The sequence below is a fragment of the Tinamus guttatus genome, unplaced genomic scaffold (assembly GCF_059628265.1).
Source record: "Tinamus guttatus ecotype Peru unplaced genomic scaffold, ASM5962826v1 Tinamus_guttatus_pri_ptg000071l, whole genome shotgun sequence".
Classification (NCBI taxonomy): domain Eukaryota; kingdom Metazoa; phylum Chordata; class Aves; order Tinamiformes; family Tinamidae; genus Tinamus; species Tinamus guttatus.
The window spans coordinates 626,113-652,380 of record NW_028288605.1 but is presented as its reverse complement, the minus strand read 5'-3'; the positions used below and the strand labels follow the sequence as shown (position 1 = coordinate 652,380).

The 26,268-nt window shown below is 40.4% G+C and overlaps 1 protein-coding gene across 1 annotated transcript in view; it reads right to left on the bottom strand.

The window, feature by feature from the left end:
* Nucleotides 1-2,286: 2,286 nt before the first annotated feature.
* Nucleotides 2,287-26,268, bottom strand: part of LOC104569502 (versican core protein-like) — a 97,701-nt gene continuing 73,719 nt past the window's right edge. The window contains exons 10-14 of the mRNA XM_088519787.1: nucleotides 24,658-24,816; nucleotides 24,005-24,087; nucleotides 4,154-4,298; nucleotides 3,025-3,207; nucleotides 2,287-2,589 (exon numbers count right to left, since the gene is read on the bottom strand). Of these exons, the coding sequence (XP_088375913.1) occupies nucleotides 2,459-2,589; nucleotides 3,025-3,207; nucleotides 4,154-4,298; nucleotides 24,005-24,087; nucleotides 24,658-24,816 (701 nt within the window). The 3' untranslated portion in view covers nucleotides 2,287-2,458. The remainder of the gene's footprint in view (nucleotides 2,590-3,024; nucleotides 3,208-4,153; nucleotides 4,299-24,004; nucleotides 24,088-24,657; nucleotides 24,817-26,268) is intronic.

Genomic DNA, 26,268 nt, shown 5'->3' with positions numbered 1-26,268 from the left:
AACATAAGCACTGTACCTAACCTATTTAAACTACAATCACAATGTTATCTGAATGCCTTACAACGTTGTTTAAACCCAACAAGTAGACAAGAAAACAATAAATCTATGCAGGGTTTTTTATACATATGGTGAGAAAGTTTGCAAAGTGTTAAAATATATTTTCTATTCTGTATGTTTTGGTACAAGGAAGTGATGTGTAGAATACTGTATATTTATGAACAGAGCCTTGACTTATACAAGCAAAAATTGTTTTCAAAACACACACTGTAGATTTTAAAATACCATTCCCAAATCCCTTACAGTTTCTTGTATGAAGTCAAACCCAGCACCTATTAAAGTTCAGCTGATTCTCTTTGACTCCAGCCCATAACAACTGTGAAGTACCTGACAGTTGCTCATCCATGATGATCTAATTGTATTCATATGAAAAAATCACATTGCATAGATTTAAACAGGAAGACATGCAATAACAAGTCACAGTATAGCAAAACCTTGTTTCTTTGGTGAAACAGAAGCAGATATAAAAGTTACAAAGATTTTAGACTTTCATTCACAAAATAACAGACATTCACATTCACTACACAAGATATAAATAAAGTATTATGTGCATTGTTTAGGGGGTGGGGAACAAACCAGCCAACCCAGCGACGTTTTGCCTTGGAGAACACACAAAAATCAGGATATACTTGATGGAACGGTCACTGGAGTGTCTTGAGAGATGTTGGTCAGGAACTGTAATCTCTGTACCTGGTGAGCTACGGCAAGATTACTTTACGAGCAGCTCTACCTAGTATGAGCTCTTGCATGTTGGCAGGGTTTCCAATTCTTTTCCTTTCCTTTTCAACTTTTGGCATCATTTCCCCACATTAACACAAAGGCATAAACCTCCCATCTATGTTTGTAACAATATTTTAAAAGGTATATCATAGGAAACTTACTGTTTCTGTTTTTTAATATTTTTTTCCTGTGCCCAAAGGTGTGGAAGGCACTTTACAGAAATAACCGTACACAGTCCTTTCTGTGGAGAGGTTATTTTAAATGTTACCTTTTATACTTACTGTACAAACCCAGATCAGTTATCAAGCTGACCAGGGGAAAAAAATCATAATAGAAAACTCCCACGTACACACTTCACCAACTACAATCTATAATCTCTTTGTGCACACACTTCTTTCTAGAAAGCCAAGATCCTGATTCTTCTGCAAATCGCACAGTTCTCACCCATCTAATTGCAAACAAATGATCCTGTTTAGTAGGAATTTTGTTCTCCAGGGAAACAGCGGTTGAACTGAAAGATGGTTCCAAAAGTGGAGTTCAGGGGCTAATATGGCACTGGTAAGCTCTTTTAATCTTCTTTGCTTGGGTAAAATAACATCCAATAAATTAAATCAGCATGGCTTACTTTATTTATGTATGCTTCACAGCTGCAGCATTCATACACAAACATTCATTACTTTATAAAAAGACTAAAAAAGGTTATATATAAAATTATTTACTTTTTTGATTTTTGCTTTTTTACAAAAAAAAAAAATCCTCAAACACTAGGTCTAGCTCTATTTTAGAATGCAGAGACCTGTAATACAGACCTTGTGGTTAATGTTGTAATGTTGTGAAAGTTGTCTTTTTTTTTTCTTTTTTTCAAAAAAAGTGACCTTGGTTGATAAAGTTAATGTATTCGCACTTGGATTTTTACAGGTCCTCCTTGTCATATACAAGTCCTCCATGCAGTCCTTTTTCATGAATGATGAAGCTGGAATGGAGAGCAAAGTTCCACATTGCAGCCCCTAGTTCGTGCTTCATCCCACTTTATGTATGTGCTATGTCTAAACTTCGCATCACATTGACACAAACTGTACCTTGGATGGTAAATGGCACAGATCCCATTAAAAAAAAAAAAAAGTAATGTAATTTGTGTGTTTATCTTCATCTGGTAATAGCAAATCTCAATCAATGCAGTTTTTTCAACCATTTCCGGCCTAGGTGAATGACACAGAAACAATGTCATAAACGACAGAAGACCTCTGAGGCCATTCTAAACATAAATATGCCTGAACTTAGTGTGACTTTTGATTTTATATACAGGATTTTAAAAACAACACACAACTGAACAATTAAAATAATCTTATTTACATTTTCATTGCTGCTAAAATTGAGCTGTTTAAATATTGCAGTAGGTTGGTATACATCATAAAATTGCCCACACTGATGGCATATAGGAAATTAATAGTACATATAGGCTGGAAATGGTTTCCTCTCCTCCTCACAAGCACTCCTCTGCTATATATATTTTTAATTTTTTATTTGAATTTTCTGATACCATGTTTTTGCAAAATGCATTGTGAATACCGGAGTCTGTAGTTTCAAAACAATTTGATAATACTCCTATAAGTGATGGAAAAGGCACAGAAAGTTAGGACTTTGGCTGAAATGGTGGAAATCCCTATTCACCATTTAACATTTAGCGCCTTGAGTCCTGCCACATCCTGATCCAGCGATGATAGTGTTTTGATGAATTTAATGATGTTCCTTTTCCTGATGAAGAATGTTTATAGTAATATTTCTTAGAATAAGTCCTTTGGTATGTGGACGCTGCAAAGAGGAGGACACAAGGAAAATATTTTAAAATTATACGAACCTAAAAGATGGTTATACGTCAGACTAAGGTTCCATTTATTATTAACTAGAGCATTAACAAGCTAGTAACCAGTGTTATAACCATGTCACAGATAGTGGAAACATTTCTTACACATAGAGCACCTTTGCAGAAAGCACTGTTAGAGTTATTAGGAACCTACAGATTTCAGGGACTTTCTAAGAGTGTTGTAGATATTGTAAAAGCTGAAGATTAATATTTTCATTATTTTTGGATGCTTGATATTTTTTACAGATAAAATGACCATTATTGCTGTCACCTAGAATTTCAGTTTGCTCTTCTCTTAAAATATGTATTCACTGCTTATTAATTCTTGCATTCATGATTTTATTGTTTCTGATCAAAAAGTGGCTCCCCTTCAAAGAACTTACGATTCATGCAAGTAATTTTAGGCATATCCCATCTTCCATTCCCTTGACACCGGATAGTTGGAATATGACGCTGGATGAAACCATCTTTGCAGTGATATCTAATAAGGGAGTTGATCTCATAACGAGGTTTCATCTTTCCAAAGGTCTTTGCGTTTTCCACAACTGGAGGCTGACCACAGGCAACTAAGAGGAGAAGAAAACAAAATGAAACTCAAAACATCGGTTTGTGAATACATTTCTGAATGTGATGCATTGACTTCTCAATCCTGACTAAAGAAAGTTATCAAATGGTTTCATTAAGAAATTTAAGAAGTATGGCCAAACAAGGACAGGGAGGTCTGTCCTGTACTGTAGTGCTCTGGTTTTTGGAGACCAAATACAATAATGATGGAAATTCCTGCCAGTGTGATTAGAATTTCCTTTCTGCTTTGAATTTCTGATATTTTGACTTTTGAATCAAATTGGTTGCCATATGAAGAATATTTTCACTGGAAAGCTGAAGAATCTGATAACCACTGAAGTAACTACAAGCTTTTTTTTTTTTTTTTTAATCTGATTTGTAAAACTTTAAATGTCTTCTGTAGTGACAGAATATGTAAAAACACTTAAAACTGATGGATCCATCAAGGTAGAAGGAACTTGGCAATAAAATGTAAACAAAAGTGGACAGCAATGGAGGCATAAAAGAATTTGGTTTGGATTTTTGCTTTCACATTACAGAGAGGCAGGGAATTCCTAAGGTGTCAATGTATATAGCTCCTGGGAACTGCCAGGTTTCATGTACTTATTGGTTCTAACATTATATAAACCAAATGTGTTTTTCAGGTTCCAGTGGTGCCATTAAACTGTATAGGGGAAAAGTATGGCCAACTGAAGCTGAAAAACTAACTACACACCAGTGGACCTCTGCCTGTTCTAACTGTCTACCAAAATTTTGTTCTGACAAGAACAGATTAGAGACACACGTAATACGTAGCTACAGATGAAGGGTGATTTTGTGGGGTGAACTCAATTGTGGGATCATTGTGTCAGTCACCAGGCATCAGCTAGAATTTGTCCTTCTAGCTTTGCAAAACTGGATTTTAGAAAAATATGGTTACTAAAGGTATTGTTACTGCAAAGTTTGTACCTGTTCCTTTCTTGCAGGTATATGTAAGGTGATAATTGCACGGTACATCATTCCACTGCCCATTCTCGTGCCATATTATAACAACACAGTCTTCTCCAGCAGAAAAGAAGCTATCTGGCTGGTTTGGTCGCCAATTCTCATATTGCTGCAGAAAAGAGGAGCAAAACCATTATTCTTAATGCTGGAATGTACTTACATTCCATTTTACAGAAGTTCACCTTTGATGTAGAACAATCATCTCAATTGTTTGATTGAGGCAGTTAAGTACAAACTAAACAAAGGCAGATTTATAATATCCTCCCGCTCTATTAGGAGATAATCTCAGATGGGGAAAAATATTCCAAGGCAGTTTTTCACTTACTGTAAACTGATGTCAGGTGAACAAAACAGAATAACACAATTCAGACCAAGTAAAATCTTATCCCAAGTGTGCTGAAGCACACTCTCTCCTACACAGACAGATGGAAATTGAAAGGACAGAAAATGCAGTAAATACCCCACTATTCTTATTAGTTCTGGTCTACTAAATGGCAAATTATAGGCAATCCTGTCAGGCTCAAATTACTCTCTGATTTCACTTAAGAAAGTCACTCAATGGGCTGACTTGCAGAATCAGATCAAAATTAAAAGGTGGTGTCAGAATATGTCCCCAAACTATTACAGATTGACATTTCCATTAAAAAGGCTTAGGTGGCAGGCTGAATGAATACCACAGCCTTTCAGCTTTAGAAATGATGATCCAAGCTCTGTCCTCTGTAGAAAAAAGAGCAAGAGTGCAGACCTTTGGATTTACGGTGCTGTGAATAAAAGCAGAATGTGGCATACTAGTTGGAGAAGCAGCTGACTGCTGGTATGTGACAAAGCTTCAAATGGCAGAGTTCGTTAGCATGAAAAATAACTTAGTTCCTCAGTCCTGCTCCTAGAACACACCTGGCATATCCATTTGGGCAGGCAGAGATTTCGGATTCCAAATCGGCTATGTGAGGCATTTATTTAGCTACACAGCCCCTGTGACTTTCAGTTCTGCATCTACCTGGAGAGATGTGCCTGCTGAGACAAACAGCAGTGAGGTAGCCCTGCCAAGGCAGTGTGACACCAACTGCTGGCAGGCTATGCAGGGCTCTGCACATGGGCTATATCCACCTATATTTCACTGCAGAATATGGGCATTCAAACATGGCTAAGTTCATCATTGCACAGTGTCATTTTTGGCTGAAAATTAGGGAGGATTCAGTCTGTTTTTTTCAATCACTAAGAATGAAGAAAAAAAAGCAAAAGGACTGTCAAACTGCTAGAAACTTTATCTTTGATAGGGGAGCATATGCTGCAGTCAGTAGAAGTGGGATAATCTTTATCCCAAACGAAAGAGAAATTTAAGATTTACATAACATTATGCAAAGAAAAGTGAGAACAGATTTGGGAAACTATTCTTAGTGATTTTCTTTGGGACTGCTGTGGTGTCACTCCTAGAAAAATTTAACAAAGGATAAAAATAGGTATCTAGTAGTACAGGAATGTACATAGATGCTAGACATTAACCAGTCAGCTAGCCCCTTGTATGGTCAAAACTATACAGATTCTACAGTGCTTATATTTTAACTCAGTGCCTACTTCTTTTTGACTAGAGCTGGCCCACATAAATGTCATAGAAATTTAGCTTTTTGTTTTTTATCAGTACGAAATAGCCACTATTCACTGTCTGTTCAAACACATTTTAGAAATAATGTTAACGAATTGCATGCAAGTAGCATTTATCTCACAGTGAACCAAGCTAATCAAAAATCTGAGTTAAATACTTAACCTTTTCCTACTGTGTCCCATCTTATCCATCACGGCTTTTAATTATCCAAGCAATTTAACAATCATGCTCTAAAGAAATTTGTTCTGTACTGACTCTATTAGTGGTACCATCTCATAAAGCACCCCCCCCCTCCCCTTTCTGTGTGGGACTAGAATAATTTCATGTCTCTGTTTCAATACCTAATAATCCTAACCCACAAAATGAACATTAGCCTTCTTTACTCAAGTCCAGAATTCAGCATTTCACATTAGCTGATAAATGAGGGTGTGAGTTTTGCAAGCACACTAGCAAAATACTATACATATCAGTCAAGATCTGTGCTTGGGAGGCTTTCTGCAACACCTAGTGCAAAAAAAAAAAAAAAAACAAGAAAGCTCTGTACATATCTCCTGAACAACTGAGAAGACAAACAGGGAGGAGGGAAGGTACTCATGTATACTATGTACTACGGCAATTCAGAGGACCACAAGTCCCCTCTTTCCAAAAGAATATTTTGGAATAACTGCTCAGCCTGAAGTTTAGCACCTACCTACAGCAGAGTTGGTTAAGGACGCAGGAATGTGATTGGAAAAGCTCACGCTACTACAAGGTAGAAAGTCACTGCTTGCTCTACCAAACAGCAATAGCTAGGCACACTGATGGTTCTGGCTTGCTAACAGAAATGATTTACATAGGAATGGCTAATGTCGCTGCCCCAGCTATCTGTTTAATCTCCTCCACATGCATAGAAGCTTTGATACAGCTTCGCAAACACCACATCTCAAAAGCCATTCAACAAATATTGCTGTAGGCTTCATTCCTGCTGCAGAGAAGTTCATCTGTGTGTGTTGTGGAGGCAGGATAAGCAGAGGGAAGTGATACCTCTCTCAAATCACTGAAGGCCCACTTACTGCTGTAAGTTGGGAGGCATATGTGGCCAGTTATATTGCTCAGATGACAGGCAATTAGCTTCTTAAAATGAGGCAATTCAGTTGCTTTCTAGAGTACGACCACACATGCGGACACAAACAAAAATCAAGGAAAACAGCTGGGATGTGATAGAAAAGCTTGATCAATAACGTGCTGAAAGAGAAGGGAAAACTTCAATGCAGCTTGTAGCTGTTACTTGTAGGAACGACACCAGAGAGATGATTGCTTCCGTAAGGACTTGAGTGTGGGAAGCAAAGACATGCAATGGCCTTTGGGGGTGTGAGAGCTGAAGGTGCTCAGCAGCTTGCCAGCTGATGGCACATAGATGCCATATGCCCTACGCACCTTGCCATACCGACTTCAAACTTTTTGTTTGCTTCATTGGCAGGTCTGCTGTGTCATAGCAAAGAATCATATCTAGGCTCTGGGCTCTGTGGTTTATGCAAGAATGTCTGATATGCTCCAGCATGACAGCTACCTCACATCTGATATCGTCATTGCACGGACTCTGTCTTTTCTTGGTTTTAGTGCCAGAATTGCTTAGCAGAGGAAGTTCCAGACTGCTGAATTGCTTTCTTAAGTCTCCACCCAGTTCTTCAGTAGTTATTCAATTCCTTATTTAGCCAGTGATAGGGGGATAAGGATACAAAAAGATTCTCACAGTTTGACTGGTAAGTTGCTAGACAAATACACTAATATTTTGCTTTCTCCTTACGGATGACATTTTTGCGCGTCCATGAGCTTGATTCTGTTTTTTTGCATACTCTAGTGTAAATCAGGGGTGTTCTCACTATATCCAGTAAAACTATATGAGAATAAAATCAATGGGAAAGAACCAAATCCCATGTGTCACATATTGGATTGCACTGTTTTCAGCAATATTCCCTATAATCTCATGCAAAGCATGCCAAGAGTGAAGGCTTCCCAAGGGCTTTCCTCCCCTTGTAATAAAGTATCTAAAATATTCAATTCATAACTCCCCTGTTGGGAAACATTGCCCAAAAATCCTAAACAAGATGCCTTTCCTTGACTCTGTGTCTGTGGAACATTGACATAACACATGGGACATTCTCCCATAGATTACAATGCAAAGCATTTCCAGGCTCTACATTTTAGTCCCTATAATCTTTAATACAAACATGGCCTGCTCTTCTCTAGACATAAAGCATGGCATTGCTGGGCCATGGAGAGGAAAGTTCAAAGCAAGAATACATGGAGTACACAACTCTTCAACTCATGTACATATTGTTGCATCAGCTACTTTACAAAACTCTTAACATTCATGAGAACTAGAAACCTATTTCTTTTTACCAAAAATTGAGATTTCAGGGTAATCAAAGAACTGCTAGCGCTGGCCTTTGGAACAAGATTTTGGTATCCACGCATTCATTTGGTCCTTTAGGAGCCCACACAACTACCCTGTCTTGCCATCATTTTCAAGCTAGCAACAGGGCTCCCCTTATGTTCTTTACATATTTAATTATACTATGTTCAAAGAAGCCTTTCTTGTATCTTTTTTTTTTTTTGGTAAAATTGAAGTCCATAATTACACATAGGAATTACTAGCTTTCTTTGCTAGAGAATATTGAAAGTTTCCTGGCAGAACAAGGGTGGATGGTCCACTGGTGAAAACCACAGCTGAGACATGGGTTCAGTTCTTCAGGCTTCCTGCACGGCATTAAGAAATACATTTGGCTGACTCATTTCCTAATCTGTAAAATAGTGACAGTGTATTTTCCTGCCTCACAGGAAATTTCCAGTGCATATGGCAGTAACAAGAGTGTATTTATTTATTAAGGTCTTTTATTAAGTTCCCCAGGAAGCAGGTCTGCACAGTTTTTGGAGGTTTTCCTAGTATAGGACTGAATTGAGCAATAGCCACAACCTGCCAATTGGGTGACACTCAGACCTTTTTGATTAATTAAGTCTCAGAAAGCAAGGATTTAAGAGTCACAAAGCAGCTAATTTTATCAACCAATTGTTCTGTTTTGTCATTCATATTTTCATATTTTGTCATTCATATTTTTGTCATTCATATTGCTGTCACCTAGAATTTGAATGAGCATAGCTTTCCTGTCATGGACATGATCTGACCTTGTGGAAGATTTGTTATTTCTATATTCAGATAACCAACCTTATTTTGGGGACTCATATCCTGACTATTGAATAATCCACTCAGCTCTTTCAGATGTTTGCATATGCCAAGGTGAATCTATGAGTAAGCTGCACCTCAGCTTTGTGACATGCATTTAGAAATATCTGCCATTGCTTTATCTCCGAAGGGCATACCAAGTGGCTGAGATCAATAGCTTGGATTTTGCATTCCAGAACAAATCAACAACACTATGTTTAATGAAGCACAACAAAATAAACTAGATGCAAACAAAACGTAACTACTTGACCTCTTTGTTGTGAAAAGGCCAATAATCTTTTGTACATAACTAAAGCTAAGAAATAATTTACTAGAAATACATCTAACATTTAGGTTTTAGGGTTCATGCTTTTCCTTGTGGGAAAAGGAAGCATGCTTTCAGTATGTTTAAATGTGCTTAAATTATAAATCTCTTTTGGCACTTGTAATTTCCAATGGGATTTTTATTTTATTTCATTCTGGTTGCTTTCCTATCTGATTGTAACTTAATGCAAGACTAATAAGGTAAATCAAAAAGAGAAGGAAGTATGCAGGGATTGAACTGAATGGATACGCTCTGTACCATTTCATCTTAAAGTGAAGCAACATTTCATGATCGGTATTTATCATGAAACTGGCTTAAACCAGCATTGCAAAGCTTACCAGCTATTGTCTGTCTTCCATAACTCTGCTGAGAACAGGAACACACTTTTTTTAAAACAATAGCAGATAAAATTCTTATTTTTTTTAAATCAGAAAAGTCTACTGAACAAGCTCCTCAGCACAAAGGTTCTGTTATAATTGAATAGCATAACTAGAAATTACATCTCATGTTATGTTCTTGCTACTACACAGTCCTAAGGCTGGCTAAATGATAAAGAGACCAGCACAAGGTTACAAGGAGTATATGGATCAGCTCAGAATCCCCTGGTTTCTGTCATGTTGTTACACAGCCCTGCTGCTGTTACATGAGACACTCATGGGAAGTTTGAAAGGGCTTCCATTTCCTTCCAATAGAAAGAGGAGAGAGAGGGGGGAAAACAAAACAAACAAACAAAAATAAAACATTACTGTGCCGACTTGGCAGTGACAGTAATATTTCCGTATTTCCATTAGGATCACCTGGCCTTTAAATACATTTTTTACATTAGGAAAGACAAGAAACTACCTTACAGTCCTGGCTGTGTTTCACTTGATTCCACCTCAGTCTTGCAAAAGATTCTCTGTTTAATTTTATGACTGGGAGTAGTTGGACAGAACTCACAAAACTATTCATGAGGTTGAAAACTCCATTCAGTAAGGGCCCAAGCACATACCTTACTTTAATGATGAGTGGTGCGCCCATGGCTAATTCAGGCACACGCTAAAACAACATGCTGAACAAGGGGTCAAGCTACATACGTTAGTAAATAGTTTCTGGGAGAAATTCTAGCCCCTACAAAGGCAACTGCTGTGTTTAACCTTACCAAAGAGTGAGTACATACAAGCTTGCATGCTGTGGTCCTGTATTCTTACTGCATATATCATAACTGCATGTCTCCCATCAAGTCCCTAATCTGAGCTTTGCTTGCACATAATTTGGGAAGCTGCCAGGATGTGGGTCAGTTGTGCACCCAAAGCTTTCTCCATGAGGGAGTCAGAGTGTGACTACAGCAAACTCCCAGCTCTAGGAGCTCAGAAGTGCTCCTAACTTCACTGGTTCAGATACAGAAAGCATGAGCTTTGCTAATGAACCTTGCAAAGGATTTTACTTTAAGGTTTTTGGGTTTGTTTTTCCTTCAACACAGTAAGTAGTAGAATTTGTTGGCAACTCTTTCATTTTATGTATGAAGCTTGCAAAGAGAGGAGCCAAAATATCATAAATTTAGGTATTTCAATGAATACCTGCAAGCACTGATTACAGATTAAAAAGACCCATGAAAACATTTGTTTTTGCTTTTTTTTAAAAAGCACAGTACCAAAATATGACAACTTTCTTATGGAAAGTGAAAGATGTTACATATGGCAGGAAGGTCCCACTAGATGGCAATGTCTACTCACTGCTGAGCCTAGACACTGGCTTCGAATAGGTCCAAAATAATAATGACACAGACAGATAGCTCCTTGATTAGCTCTTTAAAAGCTATGTAAGCCAATGGACAAAATCCCATCGACTTTCATCTGAATCGAGATCTCTTGGAGTTGTAACATTTAGGGTATTTTAAAGAGATTTTAAATATAATAAATTCCTCCTTTAGAGAACTGCATTGTCCAGTGGTGCATGTATATGGCTTCTGAAAGACCCAGAATACACACCTTAGCATGCAGAGCTGCCAAAAGCGAATGGCACAAATTGCTGGTGAAAGTCTCTTGCTAATGGCCAGGTGTTTTAGTGTTGAAGAGAAGCATGCTAGAGCGATAAAGGTTCATTGGTATAATACATGTGCTCTGGAAGTCATATTGACATAATTATATATTATCAACATGATGTAAATTCATTTTTATGTGCAATTTACTAGAGAGCCACTGGGGAAAAAATCCTTCATTTTGCCACTTATTTTAACAATTATTGCAGTTTTGAAGCTGTTCAAGAGTTTCAGCCCCAGGCCAACTGTAACGAGGCTCTGAAGTAACTGCCTACCCCCTTGGTATAAATAAGACAAAAACCCACTTTGTCCAATAGGCCCTTCTTACAGCCCAAGACAGGCTGAACTCAAAACATACCTGTCACTAATAACATAATATAGTTCTCCATTTAATGCAGGTCAAATGAGTATCTTAAAGAGAGGCTCTAATGACTGTTTGCAGCACAAAATCAAAACATTTGGCAGATTTAAAATCGCCTTCTCCAAGGATCCTGTGGGACGCTGGCACAATGAGCTTTTTGTTTGCAGCTGACTACAGTACTTTTTAGCTTGTTTGCTTTATTTAACCCTCTGAGGCAGCCTACCTCCCTACAATATCCTATACCATTTGAAGGGTTTTGCGTTCAAGGGAGTTACTCTTTCTGAGTAGGGAATAGTTATAGATTTGCTCAAGTTAAAACATTCTGATTCACTGACCAATAAAGGAGGGGGAAAAGAGAGGGCTTTGTTTTTGCCAGAATTAAACTGCTGTTTTGTTTTGCTTTTTTAACTAACTCTGACAACCTGAAGGCCAGCATTGCAAACACAAAGCATAACACTGCTGCGCCGAAGGGGAGAAAAACTAACCCTGGGTCTCTGGACAGATTTAAAAGTGGCAATATGACCCATTACTTTCCTAGCTGGCAGTGCTCTATAAGTGACAGACAATCTGGCCACAGACACTAGCCACCTCCTTATTACAGCACTAATCTTATGTAATGGGAGTGAGCTCACCGCCGTACAAAGCACTAATTATCAGCAGCACTTTCCAAAGGATATGAATAACTCCCCCTGTGAGACAGAGGCCCGAGGCACAACCACAAGTAGCTATATGTACTTAATCCATAATATGAATAGATCCAAAGGACTCCTTTATTGCTGTGCCTGTTCACAAGGGTCCTTAATAGTGAAATGCCAGCAATCCAAATACAATGGATAAACTGCCAAAAGCAACACCATTTTTCTTCTATTTGGATGGGCATGCTGTACAGATGTAAAGGTTACTATTCACAGGACTGAGTGAATTATTTAAATTCAATTTCCCTAAGATAGTTTCACATGTCCCATTGCATTCACTCTTTCTTTGATCAAGTCAGTTTTTAAGTGTCCCTACTGATAGCATAAGTTTTATTAGTAATAATTGGCTCTTTCTTACTAAAGCTATCATTTACTATTTAATTGTGTTACACTGATCCAATCAGGCTTGGACAAACTCTTACAATTGTGTGACTGATCTAGGTCTTGCTTTCTGCTCCAGTATCACTGTCATTATCCTAAATTGATTTGCTTTTAGTATTTACAGCTTTTTACAATATATATGTGGACTGAAGATTGTCCACAATCCATTCTTAAAATTGGCAAAGTTATTCACTATCACAGAAATACTAAAAAACTGCAGAAGAGAATTAGAATTTTTATAGAATTGAAGTTATTTTATGCAGCAAGTTCTTACCATTTTCAAATAAAATTATATTTCAGAGGAAAACTTTTTTTCCTCACACCACACACCAATAAACAGCCCTGTAACTACACTGTAATACAGGGGTCCTCAAACTAGGGCCCGCGGGCCGGATACAGTCCCCCAGGGTCCTCAATCCAGCCCGCCGGTATTTACAGAACCCCCCGCCGGGGGTTGGGGGGGAAACCAAGCAGCCGCAGATGACTTCCTGCCGCTTAATCCGCGCGCCGGCCTCCGCAGCCCCCAAGCACCCGCCGGGACTGGGCTGAAACCAGCGCCCCCAGGGGGCGCCTCTCGGCTACAAACCGCGCCTCCTCCCCCTCCCCCTCCCCCTCCCCCTCCCCCCCTCCTCTCCCCCTCCCCCTCCTCCTCCCCCTCCCCCCCCCTCCTCCCCCCGTCCTCCTCCTCCCCCCCCCCTCCTCCTCCTCCTCCGCGATGCGCGGCAGGCGAGAGGCGCGGGCATCTCCTCTGCCGGGCAAGCTCAGTCGGCAGCCTCTGGACTGCGAGTCCAGCCAACTCGGGCGAATCGCCAGAGCCCCGGCGCGGCAAAGTTCCTTCAGCCCCTTCTGGCCACCCTTTCTGGACTGCGCGGCCGGGCTGAGGAGGGGGGAGGCGGCATCAGCCAGGTGGGCGGCTCCCCCGTCTCTCCCTCCCTCCAGCTCCCAGGCAGGACAAGCAAACCAGCACCAGTGGGAAGCGCACGCACCATCATGTCAAAAAAAAGACAAATTGACTCCGAGTGCAGGGTATTCCAAGAAAAGTGGACTTCTGATTATTTTTTTCACGGAGTACAAAGAAAGAGCTGTTTGTCTGATATGCCAGAATTCAGTGTCTGTGTTCATGGAATACAATTTGCGTCGACACTACAAAACTCAACATAAAGATAAATATGATTTGGTCGGACAAGTGAGAAAAGATAAAATATTAAGACTGAAACATGGATTGACAACTCAGCAAGAGCCCTAGGGATGGCCATCAAAGGTACAGGTGCCCAGGTACTGTTCTCCTCTATTCTGCCAACGAGGAGAATGGACTCAAGGAGGAGAAGGCGGATATGGCAGCTTAACAAGTGGCTGCGCCGCTGGGCTTGGCAACAGGGTTTTGGCTTCTGTGACCATGGGACTCTGTTTGATGACCACCAGCTAGTGGGGAATGATGGGACCCATCTTAGCAAGAGGGGCACACGTCTCTTTGCCAAAAGGCTGGCCAACCTGGTTAGGAGGGCTTTAAACTAGGCAAGAAGGGGGAAGGGGAGTGGCACGCTGACACGGCAAGCAGTACCACACAGCCCAGGTCAGATGGCGTCCAGCGGGAGTATGCTAGTGCGGAAGTGAGGATAGGAAATGATCACGGAGGGTCCTCTTTCACCCCTCCTGGGAAACCTGTGGCCTCTGTTGCTTCCCTGAAATGCCTGTATACCAATGCGCGAAGCATGGGGAATAAGCAGGATGAACTGGAGATCTGTGTGCGGTCCCAGCATCATGATCTCATTGGAATCACAGAGACGTGGTGGGATAGCTCACACGACTGGAGCGCTGCCATGGAAAGCTATGTGCTCTTTAGGAAGGACAGGCTGGGAAGGCGAGGTGGTGGAGTTGCTCTTTATGTGAGAGAGCAACTGGAATGCATGGAGCTCAACCTGGGAGTGGAGGACGAGCGAGTTGAGAGCTTGTGGGTAAGGATTAGAGGGCAGGCTAATGTGGGAGACACTGTGGTGGGTGTCTGCTACAGGCCACCTGACCAGGACGAGGAGGTTGATGAGGCCTTCTACAGACAGCTGGATATTGCCTCACAGTCACAGGCCCTGGTTCTCATGGGGGACTTCAACTACCCCGACATCAACTGGGAGGACAACACAGCCAGGCACAAGCAGTCCTGGAGGTTCCTGCAGAGCGTTGACGATAACTTTTTGACGCAGGTTGTGGAGGAGCCGACGAGGAGAGGTGGGCTACTGGACCTCGTGCTATCAAATAGGGAGGGCCTAGTAGGAGATGTTAAGGTGGGGGGTAGCCTCGGCTGCAGTGACCATGAGTTGGTGGAGTTCAGGATTCAACGAGGAGGACGCAGGGCTATAAGTAGCCTTGCGATGATGGACTTCAGGAGGGCCAACTTTAGCCTCTTCAGAGACCTCCTCGGTAGAATCCCATGGGCTAGTGCTCTAGAAGGCAGGGGGGCCCAAGAGAGCTGGTTAGTTTTCAAGCAGCACTTCCTCCACGTCCTGCAACAGTGCATCCCTGTGTGTAAGAAGCCAGGCAGAGGGGGCAGGAGACCTGCGTGGATGAGCAGGGAGCTTGTGGCAATGCTCAAGCAGAAGGCAGCGGTATACAGAATGTGGAAAAAAGGACAGGTCCCATGGGAGAAATACAGGAACGTAGTCAGGGAATGCAGAGATGCGACAAGGAAAGCTAAGGCACGTCTGGAAGGCAAGCTGGCAAGGGATGTTAAAAATAACAAAAAAAAATTCTTCAAATACATTAACAGCAAAAGGAAAATCAGGGAAAACGTGGATCCGCTGGCGGACGGGATGGGCACCCTGGTTACAAATAACACAGAAAAAGCAGAGTTGCTCAATGCCTTCTTTGCTTCGGTGTTTACCAAGGGCAGCCCTTTAGAGCCCCAGGCCCTAGGGACAAGAGAAGAAGCTGGTAGAGAGGAAGACTTGCCCTGGGGAGAGGAAGATTGGGTCAGAGAGCACCTAAGGAACCTCGATACCCACAAATCCATGGGCCCTGATGGGATGCACCCCAGAGTGCTGCGTGAGCTGGCAGATGCCATAGCTAAGCCGCTCTCCATCATCTTTGAAAGATCCTGAAGAACGGGGGAGGTGCCGGAAGACTGGAAGAAGGCCAATGTCACGCCAGTCTTCAAAAAAGGCAAGAAGGAGGATCCAGGCAACTACAGGCCAGTCAGCCTCACCTCTGTCCCCGGAAAAGTGATGGAACGGCTCATACTGGCCGTTGTCTCCAAGCACATGGAGGACAAGAAGGTGCTCAAGAGTAGTCAGCATGGATTCACCAAGGGGAAATCTTACCTGACTAACCTGATAGCCTTCTATGATGAAATGACCGGCTGGATAGATGAGGGGAGAGCGGTGGATGTCGTCTATCTCGACTTCACCAAGGCTTTTGACACAGTCCCTCACAACATCCTCCTGGGCAAGCTCCGGAAGTGTGGGATAGATGAGTGGACAGTGAGGTGGATTAGGAACTGGCTGGATGGCAGGGCCCAGAGAGTGGTGATCAGCGGTGCAGAGTCTAGTTGGAGGCCTGTAGCTAGCGGGGTCCCCCAGGGGTCAGTCCTTGGTCCAGTCCTGTTCAATTTCTTCATCAATGACCTGGATGAAGGCATGGAGTGCTCCCTCAGCAAGTTTGCTGATGATACCAAACTGGGAGGAGTAGCTGATACCCCAGAGGGCTGCGCTGCCATCCAGAGGGACCTGGACAGACTGGACAACTGGGCGGTGAAAAACCTCATGCATTTCAACAAGGCCAAGTGCAAGGTTCTGCACCTGGGGAGGAATAACCCCAGACACCAGTACAGGCTGGGGACTGACCTTCTGGAGAGCAGCTCTGCGGAGAAAGACCTGGGTGTCATGGTGGATGACAAGTTGACCATGAGGCAGCAGTGTGCCCTCGTGGCCAAGAAGGCCAATGGAATCCTGGGGTGCATTAAGAAGAGCGTCTCCAGCAGGTCGAGGGAAGTGATCCTGCCCCTCTACTCAGCCCTAGTGAGGCCGCATCTGGAGTATTGTGTCCAGTTCTGGGCTCCACAGTACAAGAGGGATGTGGAGCTGCTGGAGAGAGTCCAGCGCAGGGCCACAAGGATGATCAGGGGCCTGGAACATCTGCCCTATGAGGAGAGGCTGAGGGAGCTGGGCCTGTTCAGCCTGGAGAAGAGAAGGCTGAGAGGGGATCTAATCAGTGTATATAAATACCTCAAGGGAGGGAGTGCAGAGGACGGGGATGGTCTCTTTTCAGTGGTGGCCACTGATAGGACTAGAGGAAATGGCCGGAAACTGAAACACCAAAAATTCCATAGGAACTTAAGGAAAAAATTCTTAACAGTGAGGGTGACAGAGCACTGGAACAGGCTGCCCAGAGAGGTTGTGGAGTCTCCTTCTCTGGAGATCTTCAAAACCCGCTTGGATGCAGTCCTGTGCCACGTGCTCTAGGTGCCCCTGCGTATGCAGGGGGGTTGGACTAGATGATCTCTAGAGGTCCCTTCCAACCCTAAGCATTCTATGATTCTATGATTCTATGAAAATACTTTTGTGAAGCAAAAGCAGCTCAATATATCATCACTTCGAGCAAGCTATCGAGTTGCCGAGCTCATAGCGCCCCCTTGCAGAGCAGTCATAGAGGGAGAATTTGTTAAAGAATGCCTTCTTTCTGTTGCCAAAGAGATGCGTCCAGAGAAGGCGGATTTATTTAGTACAGTGAGTTTTTCAGGACCCACAATTACATGAAGGATTGAAGAAATGGGGGAAAATTTGAATCTGCAATTGCAAAACTCCTCAAAAAAACTTTGCTATTTCTCATTGGCACTCAACGAAAGCAATGATGTTCATGATTCTGCACAACTTCTAATTTTCATTCGTGGGACAAATGATTCTTTCGAAGTCACAGAGGAGCTTGCTGCACTGAAAAGCATCAAAGGAACAACTACAGGAGAGGATATCTATGAGAAAGTTTGCCAAACTATGAATGATTTGGAGCTGGACTGGGGTAAACTATTCAGTGTGACAACTGATGGTGCTCCTAGCATGGTGGGGTCCATGAAAGGAGTGGTTGCACGCATTAACAAAGAGATGGACAAACGCAGCCATTCACATCCAATAGCCATACACTGCATCATCCACCAACAAGCACTGTGTTATAAATCACTGAAGCTGGACTCTGTCATGAAAATTGTAGTTTCTTGTGTTAACTTCGTTAGAGCTCATGCGCTAAACCACAGACAGTTTCAGGAATTTCTTTCTGAGCTAAATGATGCCTATGAAGATATTCTGTACTACACAGAAGTCCGTTGGCTGAGTCGAGGGAGAGTTTTGAAACGATTTTATGACTTACTTCCACAGGTTTATGATTTTATGCTTTCTAAAAACAAAGAAGTACCAGAGCTCAAAGATGCAGAATGGAAATGGCACCTTGCATTTCTGACAGATGTAACAGAGCTACTCAACAATTTCAATGTCCAACTTCAAGGAAAGGGGAAGCTCATCTGTGATATGTATTCACATGTGAAAGCATTTCAAGTCAAATTAGACCTGCTCATTAACCAAGTAAAGGAGGAAAACTTCTGCCATCTCCCCACAACTCAAAACCTGTCTGCAGAAAAACCAGCAGTTGCATTCCCAAACAAAACATGTATGGATGTACTAGAAATGTTGCAAAAGGAGTTTCAAATTAGATTTGAAGGGCTTCGTCTCCATGAACAGGACATACAGCTTTTCCGGAACCCATTTTCTGTTGACATTGAAACTGTTGATCCGATTTACCAAATGGAACTGGCCGAACTACAGACTTGTGACTCGCTGAAATATGCATTCAAATCAAGCAGCCTTACTAATTTCTATGCATCTCTCCCCTCAGAGGCATATCATAATTTCAGGAACCATGCACTCAAAATTGCAACCATCTTTGGCAGCACCTATGTCTGTGAGCAGACTTTTTCCCGAATGAAACATCTGAAATCTCCAATCAGATCCAGACTAACTGATGAACACTGGCATCACTTGCTACGACTAGCAGTGACAAATATGGAACCTAACATTGACCATCTCATTAGCCAAAAGCAGGCCCATAGTTCACATTGAAATATTATTTGTTTTTGTTGATTACAATTGTTCTTCATTTTAAATATTGCATTCTTTTTCCTGTTTTTTGTGCACTACTACAAATAAAATATGTGCAGTGTGCATAGGAATTCGTTCATTTTTTTCCAAACTATAGTCTGGCCCCCGACAGTGTCTGAGGGACAGTGAACCGGCCCCCTGTTTAAAAAGTTTGAGGACCCCTGCTGTAATAGAACAGAAGCAGAGCTCTCTAACTATTATTTTCTTTCACCTTTCGCATCTGCAAGAAGCAACCGCACCTGAAATATCTTGAGCAGTAATTTGCAGCATTTTCAAGAAGTATGCCCTAATAATGCTCTAGAAATGTGGGGATGCTGAGAGTGCTCTGAGCTCACTTTAGTGCCTGCTCTCTCTACCTTTGAAACACATTATCCATAAGACAGGGACTAAGCAGACAGGCCAAAATTTGCAGCCTTCAAATTCTGTTTCTACTGGTCCATGTGTTTTTTTGTTTGTTTTGTTTTTATGTTGCCAATATAAGTCTGGTAGTGGCCAGTAATCGGCAAAGCTCACTGTGGTCAGAGCTGAACTTGCACCAGAAGTGTGGGACCAGGTTTCCTGAATGACACTTTTATGTTGTTCTAATACAGCTGCAGTCAACTCTTTTCACTTGATATGAGAAAAAATAAGTTAATGCTGCCAGAGAGTTTTTCATATGGCCTATCAGCTCCAGAACATGAATCTGCCTCTCTCAACAACTGGAAACACCGAATAACTCTCTCTTTAAAAATGTAGAAAATACACAATAGATGAATAAATAAATAAATAAAGATCATTTTCTGTTGCCACATAGATACAGGACAACAAATCAGAACAAATGAGATTCATATGGGTGGCCAGCACTGTATTCCAGATTAGGGTAATTATAGCTTTTTTGTTTTACATATTGGAAGAGGTACTCACAGCCTAGCCAAGAAGCTGCTTTAAAGAGGTGTCTTGACCTCAGCCAAAAAGCTCCCAATTGTTTTTTTTTTAAAAGAATTACAAGCAAGACAAATATAAAACATGGTCTGACCAATAAAATACAAGATAATGAAATAATATTAACTTGTTCATGGGAAATTAGCACCTAGATTGACAACTGAACATTTGGATACCATTTGTAAGACCAAAATATTTTACAGACTATTTTGCATTTTTTAAGATGAGTATGTGTTTGAGATATAATGGACACAGGACATTGAAAAAGTGTCATACACCAGGAGATTGAGATGTCATTTTGCCCAGAGGGCAGAAAACTGCTGAACAGTTTTAAATGAAAGGCAACTTTAAGACTAAAATCCTAATCCCCTACAAATGCACAAATAGCTATGCGTCATTGCATACTTCAGTGAGGTAGACCAAAAGTCTACTCAAATTATCTTTGCAAGAACAGAGCCTACAATACTACAAATAGGACTGTGCCTCTTTCTATTTCATGTGGATAATTGTCCTCATCTTAAAAGTTCCTTCCTTAAATAACTCTGCTAAAGATCAAGCCATATATTTACAAGATGATACTCCATATATTCTAAGATTTGCTAACTGGCATTCTTTTTGGTAATCTCACATAAATTCCAGTTAATATAAGAAAAACTTGCACAGGAATAAAGCAACTTTTTTGGACTACTGTTGGTTTTGACGAATTAAAACAGCTAGTATTTTGAGAAGGTAGAGGAATGGGGACCAAAAGCCAGTGCCAAGACTATCCAAAGTAGCTGATTAGGCTTACACCCTTATTAGGCATATAAATTACTGTTTTCTTCAATATGACTGTGGGCCTGCCATAGTTACTTTAATGGAATGTTCAGTGTAAGTTTCCCAGTAAGAAGTTTAATTCTACATATTTGCCTTTTTAAAATGTTGATCAATGTTGATTAGAAGCAAACAAGCCTCTCATCCCTCTGAAGTGGCTTGAACTGATATTATCTGTCCTACTGCACAGAAAACTAAATAGTCCTTACTTATATAGTTAGCAAAACTTTTATCCATTCATCCTTTCCATGAGGGAAAGGAAATTCCAACAACGACATTTGAGAATTTAAGCTTTCTCACATTACTAGAGCAATGACAGGGACAAGTTTTTTCACATGAATCAGCAAGAAAAACATGCATAAAAGTCTTGTATTTTGGGAAGCAATGCGAGACAGCACAAGGTTTATACGCCAATGCTGCATGTGACTATGCAACTCATAAAAAAAAAATAAGGTGAACGTGTATTCAGGAACTCAGTGTAGTAAGAAACAAAGTGCAATACACTTGGAAGTACATTCATTGTTTTTCAATAAGGAACTCTTGCATGCTTTTTTTGTCCAACTCCATTATATTTAACAGTAGTTGGCATCTAGCTTCTGGAAAAAACACAGCAGGGTTATGAGCTGAAAATGTCAAAAAAAAAAAACAACAAAAAAAACCAACAAAAAAGCTAATCTCCTTTCATTGAAATCATTGGTTGAAATATCTTTTAGATGTAAAGAAATAAAAAGAGTATTTGAGTCCCTTTTCAGAAAATGCTAATAAAATTCATGCCAACACTTGGCAAAAGTTTTTCTTTCAGCATACCGATTAAATTGTAGTTTTCTCATGTTCATGGAAAACGTGTAACAAAATAATCCAAAATTTATTCCATAATCTCCAGTGTTAGAGTCTGAGGTCTACAGATTCCAAACTCTACTTCCCCCATGCTAGCCAAACATTTTGGTTCAGAATGAAAATTCACATTAAAAAAATCATGAGGATTTAGTATAGACAACATTCATCAGTTATTTTTATCTGGGCTGTACTGGGTAAAACAGTAGCACTGGGCCAAGAAGTCCATCAGCAACATCTCCTGTGGATTTTGTTGTTCTGTTTGCTCTTTTCTTACCCTACCAAGATTAGGACTTAAAAAAAAATAAAAAATAAAATAAAAAAAAAAACACAACTTATAGCATTATTAGCAGGATTTTCAGATTCATAATCTGATGTCAGGGGAATTCTTAGCAGACTTGACAAATTTTCTAGTGAGTTGGAAGTGTTAAATAGCAGTCTAGATGGATAAATACTGTCTTGAAGAAAACATGGAGTTGAGTCGCAAACATAAAAGCACAGCTCAATTACAGATACACCTGATATGCAAAACGGAAAACTGTCTAGAATCTGTCTATATGCAAGAGCTATCTCTAACCTCAGAAATTCAGATTAGAACCTGAGTGGTGATGGAGTTATGCTGATTTTTGTGATCCTGAATTACATAAACACTTTTAACACTACCATGCCTATTGTTCACGTGCAAATACATGAGAAATGTAATTTTTGACCTACACAGTGTTAAAATTCAGTGAAATTCTAACACATCACCACAGAAATATATATGACACCTATGCTTCATTAGGATATTACCTCAATTACTAGTGAAATAATAAATCACTATCACCTGAATGGGGGGTTAGAAAGTATGAAAAAAACCAACCACCCTAGGAGAAAGAAGCAAACAAGTTACTACTGCATCCATAAAACATATGGAAAAAGTTACAAGGGAAGGCTATTGAAACAATGAATATAAATGAATTCAAGAGACACTTAAGATTGTTTCCAATGGAAGAGACAGAGAGAAGTTGCTAAAAAAAATTTGGAAAGTGGGATAAAGATAAGATCAGTCAAAAGATAAATCTGTTAGGCAGATGGTCTTATCCTGCTGCTAGGATACCTTCTTTTGCTTAAATTAAAAAACAAAGTAAAAATTTAACACATTTGTCCAGCAGCTTGAATTAGAAATCAAGTCTCAGCACCATCCCATCCTGAGATTCATCACTCGTTGACTTATCAACTTTATCTTTGCAATATTGCATCTTGTTTCAGACTCCTGGTATGAGTGACATGCTGACCCTTCAAGCATTGCATTTATTGGCAAATTTCCCTCTGCTAACTCTAAGTCCCTTAGTGAAGTGTAGGCTCCTTATCCAACGAATGCAAAAAGACTGGCATTTCCCCAAGCTTCACTCAAAATTAAACAGGCCTCAGAGGGTGCCAGTCACTGTCTGTAACATGGAAGAGATCATGTAAGAGACAGAATGAATTCCACAATAAGTGGAGTTCAAGGACATGGCACATAGGGCACTCCCCAAAATACATGGGCAGAGGTAAGAAAATGGTTGGAAGAATGCCCTTTGCTTACAGTCTGGAAGACACTGTGCCTCCAAGCACAAATGGGTACCATAATTCTCTCAGAGAGCTATGAAAGAAAAAAGTTTGATCTTCCTTTTCTTTTTTTCCTGTGTCATCTGCCACACATGGTAAGTTTCCCAAGAAGTGGATAATTTAGAGCCACTAGTCCTCATTTTAGAGGACTTTATGTCTTAGTATGTTTACATGAAGCAGTAATAAGCATGACCATTTTTTAATAATGTTTTTAATGGGTATTAAAGGACAATAAATCACCTGTCTCTAATACAGAAGAGACTATTTTGAACTGAAAAGAGCTCAACAATTTCCTGTATGTAGTAATCTGATTTATTTTAGCTAAAGGCAAGTACAGAGATTTTTCCCTTTCTTCTGCTGGTTTTCCATCCTGTCTTAAGGAAATAGGTGATATCAAGAACATCTTAAAATTTTAGGGACAGATTACCGATTACAGGCCTCCTGAACCACCTAAGGATGACTGCTTTTCAGTCCAAGCTGTACAGTTGCCACATACACTAGAAGAGTCCACTTAAGACTCCTCAATGTGTCCCACAAATGCAAGGGCATGTATGCCATATACAAATCTGAAAAATGCACTCTTCTCCACTTACAGAAGAAAGAAAGGAGAATTCTGACATGTATCACTGTATAAGTAAAGATAAGCACAAACCAGCTCCAGCAAAGACTCTTAAATTATGTTCCCAGACTAAACCTTAAGTGTTGGTTTCTGTTGGGAAACTTTGGGAGCTCCCACATATATAAGAACAAAGAATAAGAATTTAGAAATATATTGCAGAAAAGGAGCTATCCCAAACCAAGATAGCTTCCTGGCTGTTTACTTGCTTACATATTTAACGACTGCATTTTTGGTGAAGCTTCATTCATTTCTGTGGGAATTTGAGAAACCACCACAAAAATAAATGAATAAGTGATTTCATTTTAAAGGCATCTTACCAGCGGGCTACCATCAGTCCAGCGGAAGTCACGCTCAAACATCCTGTCATTGAGGCCGATCCACTGGTAGTCATGCCCAATACCTAAAGCAAAAGGAACCAGAAGGATATTTTTATTAACTTTCCCATAAATGGAAGAGTTTTCATCATTATCTTAATAAAAGAACTTGCATGAAATGAATCAGACATCCTGTTCTTAAGATTCTCTTACTCACTGCTCAAACAATTATTTACAGGCTGCTTTTCAGCTTTTAAATTTTAATTCAGAAAGTCTACAAAATGCAGATTCAGATCTGAGTTTTAAACAATCCTGTCTCTTCTCTCCTTACTTTGCCTCCCAAAAGAAACAGTTTAGCTTTTTAATTACTAAAAAGACCTAAGGTTTTCAGGAAAAAAAAAAAAAACTGTTATATATTCTTCAATGCTAAAAAGTAGTTCTATTACACTTTCAGGAAAGATATTTTCTACATAACAAATAACTGTGATAAGGAACTAAACAGCAAAAGTAAACATCAAGAACACAATGTGCGCTGTGAAAGGTTTTCTAAGCGTATTCTAAAAAGAAAACACAAAGCTAAGTGATTAGAAGGATATTTCTCTATTTCTGAATCCTCAGGGCCCTTTCTTGTTGAGTGGAATTTTACTAATGCATACGGTTCACAAAGATCTGCTCTTCATGGGACAAGATGCTTGTCAGGTGCGCTCCCTGAAGACGGCATTCTCGTTCAGCTGTATCCCATGTACGACGATGGGCAAAGTATTTGTAGCACTGTCCTTGGAACTTGTGCCAGCCATAATCACAGGTCTCCGTGTCTGTGACAAATAAACAAATCATATTTCTAACAGGCATGAAACACAGGCACATTTCACAGAAATGGATGGATTTTCTCCAATGCAGAGGCTCAAAAAGGTATCCTCTCCCTTAAGCAATGCAAAGGCAAAAATAATCATTCACCCTTGAAGACTTAATAATATTTCAAGTAGTCCTGTTTACCAGGTTTCAGTACAAGTTGTATGAATATTATTCACATAAGGAATATAATTTTTATCAGCCACTTTGTGAGCTTCTATTGATCCTATTGTGCCGTACTTGGGCAATCCCAGGAGGACATCCTTAGTCCATAATTCTGGATGAATGAAAAGCCTGGATGATAGACTGCATTTCATCAGTTTTATTTATGAGTTTGTACATGGGGACAAGAGTTATTGTTTGTACAGCAAATAGTTCTTTGAATAGTGACTGAATTACTTGGGTTTGAAAATAACCAATAATTAAAAGTAACCATAAAGGAAAATGTGTCACTATTCAATCCACAGATATGGAACTGGCGTATTATCTTCCTGAAGAATGAATTTACCTCTCCAAGTCCTTCTCCAAAACCCACCTTCCACTACAAAGTATAAAATTTTAGGTATCAGTTTCTAAAGACAACTGCAAAATATAAAGAAATGAAATGGAGATTGTATTATTGGGAGATGGGACTGATAAAGACATGTAATAGGTAGGAGTTCACATCAGCCAGTATTCCTTTTATCTGAAGAGAAGTAAACATGGGCTTTGGAGCTGTAAGAATCTGTGGATTGGACAAGAACAGGAGAAACTATATAGAAAACTCAAACTGGAGTTATGATAGTTGAAATAACACCATAAAGGACACTTCAGCTCAAAATTACAGCATGTCCCAACTGCATCCTGTTCCAGTTATCTGGACACACTTTTGGCTCACGCAGAAGGGCCTCTGTTGCGGGATGCTCAAGCACAGAAACACAAAGCAGAGTTTTTATTTTCATCATGCAACAGTCTTTCAAACTTCCACCACATCTGAAAGCAACCATCTTGCCTTTCAGGAGGTATTTATATATTCTGGGTATGAAATGGAATTTCCTAAAGTCAGTAACATGCTTTGGCCAAAGAGAGTTTTTTTTTTGGTCACTGTACAGAAAAAGCTAAACATTATAAAATGTTGTTCCAGATGGATTTGGCAATAAACCACATAGAACGAAATGGCTACGTTGAGCATTTATTCAAGTGAGAACACACAGAAGAAACAAAACATGGGTAACTACTCACGAGGCAATACCCGCTGGTGGGATACTGAAACTGAACATCCTCTCGAACAGAGCAGATGAGAGAGACAGAGACACTGACCTGCTGCTATGGAGACAGCACAGGCCTCAGTGTTTGGAGTTTCTCCTTATCTCACCCCCCCTTTCCACACTATCTCTTGTTATGCTCGGTGCATCTTGGCACATAGGGTCAGTCTG